Source organism: Nothoprocta perdicaria, unplaced genomic scaffold (assembly GCF_003342845.1).
Source record: "Nothoprocta perdicaria isolate Ctin4 unplaced genomic scaffold, notPer1 scaffold_129, whole genome shotgun sequence".
Taxonomy (NCBI): domain Eukaryota; kingdom Metazoa; phylum Chordata; class Aves; order Tinamiformes; family Tinamidae; genus Nothoprocta; species Nothoprocta perdicaria.
The window spans coordinates 1,948,517-1,955,919 of NW_020454416.1; the positions used below are offsets into that span (position 1 = coordinate 1,948,517).

At 46.8% G+C, this 7,403-nt stretch overlaps 1 protein-coding gene across 1 annotated transcript; it reads left to right on the top strand.

The window, feature by feature from the left end:
* The first annotated feature begins 21 nt into the window (after positions 1-21).
* RHOV (ras homolog family member V) lies at positions 22-4,653 on the top strand. The gene is made up of 3 exons (XM_026033444.1): positions 22-217; positions 3,486-3,544; positions 3,920-4,653. The coding sequence occupies exons 1-3, from the start codon at positions 22-24 to the stop codon at positions 4,358-4,360; spliced, it is 696 nt and encodes a 231-aa protein (XP_025889229.1). The 3' UTR covers positions 4,361-4,653.
* Positions 4,654-7,403: the final 2,750 nt, after the last annotated feature.

The window sequence follows — 7,403 nt, forward strand, 5'->3', positions numbered from 1 at the left end:
GGGGCCGGGGCCGGCGCCGCGATGCCTCCCCAGGAGCTGCTGGACTTCTCGCCGGCGCTGCGCAGGGCCAGCCCGCGGCGGGGCAGCGGCGCGGAGCTGGGCATCAAGTGCGTGCTCGTGGGCGACGGCGCCGTGGGCAAGAGCAGCCTCGTGGTGAGCTACACCACCAACGGCTACCCCGACGAGTACCAGCCCACGGCGCTCGACACCTTCTCAGGTAGGCGCGGCGCGGAACCCACCGCATCACCCGCCCGGCTCGGCTCGGCTCGGCTCGGCTCGCGCGCAGGGTGGGACGGGGCAGCTCGGGCACGGGCTTCCCAGCCTAAACCCACGCACGCCCGTGGGGACCAAAGCCCAAGAGCGAATTCAGCAACTTGGAGCGAGCCTTGGAGCGAGTCGCCTGGACGTGCTGTGATCCCTTTGCCCGGTGGAAGTCCGGCTTTTTGCAGCTTTGAGGAAGAAGGGAGTGTAGACAGGGCACAGGCGTGTGTCAAGTTGACTTTCAAGTTCTGTGATGTTGGACACCTGCCTGGTTTGGTTGTGTTATGCATAAACAGAAGAAAGGGGTTTAATGATTTGTTTATTTCATAAGCTATGAGCTTCCTAAATATCATGCCTTGCACTTTCTAACTTCCACTCATCTTCAGTAAAAACTTGCTTTTTCACACATGCACTCTAAGGTTAGCGTTGAACAGAGATTACAAAAAAAAATTAAGAGCTTTAAAAGTCTGGCTAAAAATGCTTTTCTCATCAGCTGATGAATGCTTTTTTCTCCCTGTTTGCCTCTTCTTTCAAACTCCAACTTCTAATATGAAACCCAAGAATATAGAAGGTCCTTGGAAAGCTGTTTGATTTTCTTTATCAGGTACAAAGAAGCAGAACAGGATGTGGCAGTAGAGACAGGTAGGCTAGAGATGGGCTCAGGTCAGATCAGGAACTAGACTTGAGATGTGTCATAGTCTCGTGGATGCTTAGAAGGAGCATTTTGTATGTCTGAGTATCCTCCTAGTCACTGTTGTGCTGGCAGTTCTTGCTCTGCCTTGAGCCTCTCTCAACTCTCCCACTGTCACTTACGGGAAATGAAGTGGGAACTTGCTGCTGTTACTGGGTCCAGTGGCCCTTTGGGAACACGTGAGGAGTCCTCAAGTCCTCCAAGGGAAAGACAACTACTCTCCCTGCTACCTTCATGTTAATGGTTTATTTTGGGGTAAGAGAGGCTAGAATTTACATAATTGTTAGCATCCAGATTTCCTGAAAGGGAAAATCTTTAATAAAACAATCAAGAAAGGTGGAGGCAGCATGAGTCCAGTGACTTTCATATGAGCAGCAAGTAACTTGAAGATAGCTGCATGTAGGTTCAACCCTGCTATGAATGTCCGAGTACTGAACCTGATTTCCGGAGGAGTGTGATATAACTGATATAAATCAAAAATATCATTAAAAATGAGTCTCCCATGGTTCACTTTCTGCTTATTTGGGAGGAGCAACAATAGGAAAATAGAGATATTTCCCTTCCCACTCCTACTTTTAAGCTGGATAAACTTAAAGAAAGTCCCTCCCTGGATTCACAGAGCCCAGTTCAGGATCTTCATCAGAAATTTCAACCCTAACTCTGGGCAGTGGATTATAAAGCTGGAACCAGTTAAAGACAGTAACCGGTTAGAGAAGTGTTATGTTACTGGGGGAACAGCACTGGAAAATGGACAGTGACCCAACCACCTCTCCCTGGGTGCTACCTACAGCTGGGTGTCACTGCTAGGTAGGGCAGTGATCAGCAGAACGTGCACCCTGTGACCTTTCCCCACCGGGCTGTCCTGTTCCACCTGCCCCTTCCCTACTCTACTGAAATCCGCAGGGTGTGTGAGAGTCGTGGGGAGGTGGCAGTCACAAAGCTGCTATCAGAGAATCAGAGAGTCCTTAAGATTGGAAGGGACCTTTAGAGATCGTGCAGATCCATCTGCGCCAGTTGCTGGTGTAGCTCATGCCTGCAGCAGATGCGAAACAACCTGTGCAAACGTTGGAGCAGGAGGTCACATATGTGGTGCCTTTCCTCTGAACACTGTTGAACATTTCAGAGATGCTAATTAGTCCTCTCAGCACCCTTGTGAGATAGAAGACAGATACTAGAAAGGCAAATGCCCAGTGCCTTGACGAGCGAGCCAGGAGCGAGCAAGCCCTTTGATCAGGAACAGGTTTCTCTTCCTCTTCTGAGGCAAAGATATGGTAACAACGCAGCCGCTTCCCAGGCGCAGGGAAGGGATGGCTTTCTGCTATGCCCGAGAAGTGGCTCCCCACGCACCCATCTCTTCCTTAGCTCTCAGTCTCCCACTAAATGTCACTTCATCTTTTGTCCCATCTCCTTCTTTGTTCCCAGCCTTCAGGAGGAGTGCTCTCCCAAAGCTCACATTAAACCATCCAGGTCACTTGTTTCTGTCACTTTTGTCACCTGCTAATTACTTTAAGGATACCAAAAGATTGACCTTGCTTTTGTTTTTAAAACAACAACAACAACAAAAAAGCCAATGAAACTGCCTCCTGGGGGGTTTAGCCAGCTGGTGGCAAGTGCCAGCCATTGTCACTTTAGCACAGGATGTCTGCCTCTTTTCATGAGAGCACAGCCACCTCTACACTTTAAAGCAATTTCCAGTGCCCCCAAACTCTTCCTCCTTTTCCTCAGTTTTCTAGCCCGTCTCTGTGGTGTCTGTGCACTTACACATCTAACAGTTTCATTCCAGATTCCCATCAGAGGTCCTGCCAGCCCTCAGTCTGAGTCAGCTGATACCACATAAAGGCGTACTGTGATTAGGGAATGAAACGGGTGCACACCTTACATGTGTAACTCAGCACTTCTTCAAGGTGTAGACAGTCTCTGAAGGGGCTTTCACCCATGACTATTTCCTTATAAGTACCTTTATTTCAAAGTTGTCTTTAGGTTTTTGCTTTTCCTTAGTTGAGACACTGCTGGAAAGGCTCTTTTAAACCTTTTTTTTTTAAGGCTGAACTTCTGGCTTGGATAGAAGAAACTCGAGTAGCTTTTTTAATGGACAGTAATTTGAACTGTCGCCCTGGGCCAAAAAGCTTGGAGCAAGTTGCTGAAGTCCTCAATTTGTGTTTATCCATGTTTGCTCTCTGAGGGGGTGGAAGAGGAGTATCAGACTGTTCCCAGGGCACTGTTCACCTAAGGGCTCTCTCTCTAGTGGATCTGTTGTCCAGTAATATGAAAACAGCCTTTCAAAATGTCATTAAAAAAGATCAAAACACTCAGGGGATAACCAGATCAGAAACTCTGTTGTTCTAATGTTACCAGTGCAAATGTCAGATATTTTAATGAGGTTTTCAGCAAGACAGACAACTGTCGTGGACTTCACTGTCTTCAGGAAATCTCCTCAAAGGGATGCAAAACAGAGTGCACCAGGGAAGAACAGTGTGTGTAAAGTGTTGTACACAACTTCCTTGGACTAATCCTTATTCTCCTTCTGGTATAGTGCAGGTCCTGGTGGATGGAGCCCCTGTCCGGATCCAGCTGTGGGACACTGCTGGGCAGGTAAGCTCTACCAAAGGTGCTGTCAGCTCTGGTGCTGTTGGGCAGGAATTACCTAGTTCTCAGGCAGGCAGGCACTGTTCAACTGGGAAGGAAGGAAACACACAAGCCCAGCATTAAGCATCCGCTGGTGTGACAGTCATAAGGGACTGCCAGATGCCCACAACTCGGACACTTGTCCCTGAATCATGGCATGGCCACAAAGTGATGATGCCCTACTGAAGCTGTGAAGTGATCAAAGTTTGATCAGCAAAGTAATGAAGCCATTATGCCTTACCTCTGAGGGGTTGAGGGTTTGATATGAAAAAGAACAACTAGGATATTGTGCTGTTCACTTTCAAACTAGTAAACATTTGTGTTTTTTCCCCCTTTCTACAGGAGGACTTTGACTGTTTGCGCTCACTCTGTTACCCAGACACTGATGTCTTCCTTGTCTGCTTCAGCGTGGTAAACCCAAGCTCTTTCCAAAATATTACCGAGAAATGGATTCCCGAGATACGAACTCACAACCCCCGGGCCCCAGTGCTGCTGGTGGGGACACAAGCAGACTTGCGGGATGATGTCAATGTCCTTATCAGCCTGGACCGCTACCATGTGAAGCCTGTGCCCAGGCCTCAGGCAGAAGGCCTAGCTGATAAAATCCGAGCTGAAGCCTACCTGGAGTGCTCAGCACTGACCCAAAAGAACCTCAAAGAAGTTTTTGACATGGCCATCGTCAGTGGTGTTGAGCACAAAGCTCGACAGGAAAAGAAAATGACAGCCAAAGGTATCAAAACCCTCTCAAAGTGTCGCTGGAAGAAATTCTTCTGCTTTGTCTGAAGCTGCTTTGGTGGTGGGGCGGGAAAAAGAAACACCTCACATGGGTGTTGGCTCCACACCTTCTTGGAGTGACTGCTCCTATGGCCCCAGCAAGGAGGTTATGATAAGCTGCTGGGCTTGGAAACTTGGCTTTTGCTGGGTTACAGTATCAGATGCCTAGGAGACATGAACTGCATCTCTGCTGTGCCAAGATGTGGATGGTCCAAGGCAGCTATAAGTACCTGCTGGACATGTCTGTAGCATCCCAGACTAATGGGAGCCTTTGATACTCAAAGACTCAGTACCACAGAGCAGACAGGTACCTTATATCATTCAAAATGACTATCTTTTTATCTGAAAGAAACACTTTCAAAGTTCTGACCCAGCATAATCCAATTCTGGTGTAAAGCTGGGGAGGGATTCTTGGTTGGGCAGATTTACAGAGTTGGCCAAGAGTAGGACAGGGGCGGTTATGGGTGGACTGCAGTATAGTATAATGTGGGCTGGTGAGTTTGTAAAGTAGGACTTGGGCTTCCCCTCTGTTTCTGCTTGCCAGAATAGGTAGAAGTAACTTGGCTATGAAAAACACAGCACTCTCTTAAAGGCCCTGTTACTGTGAGTAATGTCAAGAAGGTTTTTCCTAAAGACCATTAGCAGACTGAAGAGAAAATGCACTGAGAGCTGCATTAATTCCTTAAACAAAACATTCTCTGAAGAGATCTCTGCACTCCAGTGAGTGACAGTGCTCCAGCCCCATTTTAAGAAACGGTCACTAACTTTGGGTGACCTGTTTTGAAAAGAATGCGTGTGGTGATTTGGGACAGAGAGAGGATGAGGAGCTGTGATGAGGGGCTCTGTCTGCCTAGCAGAGACTGGAGTCTGCCAGTAAAGGGTTTGTAATACTATGAAGATGTGAGATGTAGACAGAGAGCCAATGCATGTAAATGAAAGGAAAAGAGATGTAGTATGGAATAAAGAGGGTAGAAAAGAAGCAGATAGGGAAAAGAAAGAAGTAAAGGGAAGGAAGAAAGGAAGATGGAGAAGGAATGAAGAAAAGCAAATACTGTTAAATGGAAGTTGTCATTCTACTTAGTTGTAGAAATGTTGATGCTAATATTCAGGAGATTCTCTAAGGAACTGAAAAACTGCTAGTGATCTCATTTTCTAACAGTTATATTGTATGCAACAAGTTATGAATCAAAAAGAAGGAGCTGGAGGGAGAAGGGCAGTTGTTCTTGCACAATAAAATCCTCAGTTTAAGATCTATGCAGAAGAACAGAATTTACCTTGCATCTTTCTTCCTGGGGTTGCAGAACAGGAATGGAGGATTCAGGGCTTCTTTGTGTTGTGCTCTCCTTTCTTAAAAATCACAGCTTGATCTGCTGAAACCAAAAGCAAAGGAAACCCATGTGGTTCCTGACATAGAGAGACATCCACTGTTATTTGCTCCATTGCTTTCTCCCCTGTTTCTCAGAGGATTAATTTCCAGGGAATTTACTTACATCTCATTGTAGAACTTGCACATATTTCTAAAACTTCTCTCATGGAGACGATCCACTCTGACTTATGTAGCAAAGAGCATATCAAAGAATGTTTTCAAAACTCAGGGGCTTCACTGAAAAAAGCCAAGGCCCATCTCTTTGGAAACCCACTGGAATAATGTGACAGAAGGGGATACAGTTGTGAACTGTTCGCCCTACAGCAGAAGCACACAGACCTGGACCAGAGCACCTGTTCAACAACAGTGATACAGATAATGCAGTGCAGCTCTGGATCCAAATGCACACCTGCAAACAGCTCTCATAGCCACTTGTTTTGGTAATGCATCTTGTACCGTCCCAGGCTGTGACAGAGGCTGCCACCTCCCTTGGCAGTGTCCTCCCTGAACGAGGCAGGCAGGCTCTTTGCAAAGGACCCACTGCCTCAGAGCTGCTGTGGGGTAAGGCTTGGAGATTTGAGCAAACTGGTGGGTCAAAACAAGCTGCAAGTGAAAAGGATCCCCCAAGTGAAGTGCTATTGGGGTCCAGTCAGGAATCCTAAAAGACAAAGAGTACGGAGGCAGTAGCTAGAGGTGGTGTGTCCTGCACACCTCTAGGGAGGATACTGTTTCTTGAACAAAGCTCTCAATCATCCGTATATCCCTGCAGATATTTCCTACCTGTACAGGCACTCTTGCTGTATAACTAATTCAGTTTGTCTGTTGGGTCTTTATGCATTTCTTTAACCTGTGAGAATGGGCTTTGATGTGGCCCAAAAAGGAGAATCACGTGGAGCAAATCACAGGCAACACCAGTCTTCCCTCGTTCCCTGCTGAGGGGGGTGTATTGGGAATAGTACGCCTTGTTCTGCAGTAGCTTGGTATAAAACAGGGATTATTTTGTCCAGAAAAAGAATCTGGACTGAGAGCTGCTTTCTTCCTTTGTGTCTGTGTCTAATATTTGTTTAAATAAATTTGTTTAAATAAATTTTTTTTAAATGGCTGTAATTTGTGTTTGTAATCCCACGAGTGCAAAGTAAACTGGGTCTAGAGATAAAAAAAAAAAGTTACTCCCATCTTAGCGGTGATAGGATAAGAGAGAAATGACCCCATTTCTCTTTTCATGGCCAACCCCCTGCTGTCAGTGCTAATACCCCATTTTGGGAAGCTGGAACCCTTCAAGATCCTTCTGTTGCCCAGATTTTCCTCTCCCTCAGCAGCCAGTCAGGCGATGGGAGTAGCAAATTCCCAACGGTTTCAGTACTTCTTCTCAGAGGCCACCATCTAGGGACTGGTCAGGAGGCTCTGCACAGCGCTCAATGGGACAAGCCCTCGAGGACCTTGCATTTGGAGCCTTAATAACAGCATGTTGCTCTGTCAGCATGCTAGGGTGGGTAATTTAGCTACCAGCCTTATTTAACTGCTTAACTTGGTAGTTAAACATGATTCAAGTGCTGAACAGTGCTGTCCACACCATGCCAGAGAAAAAGGCATTATCCAAATTGGGATTCATACTTTTAGCGCTATCATCAGCATCGCCCAGCAAGTAGAAACCTAAACTCATCAACATTGGGGGTGCAGCAGCTG

What these genes read in the sequence shown, in the direction of transcription:
- RHOV (XM_026033444.1), top strand. Translation starts at nt 22, where the DNA reads ATGCCTCCCCAGGAGCTGCTGGACTTCTCGCCGGCGCTGCGCAGGGCC. An exon ending in GGCGCTCGACACCTTCTCAG is followed by an intron (nt 218 to 3,485) that starts GTAGGCGCGGCG and finishes CTTCTGGTATAG; the next exon opens with TGCAGGTCCTGGTGGATGGA. An exon ending in TGTGGGACACTGCTGGGCAG is followed by an intron (nt 3,545 to 3,919) that starts GTAAGCTCTACC and finishes CCCTTTCTACAG; the next exon opens with GAGGACTTTGACTGTTTGCG.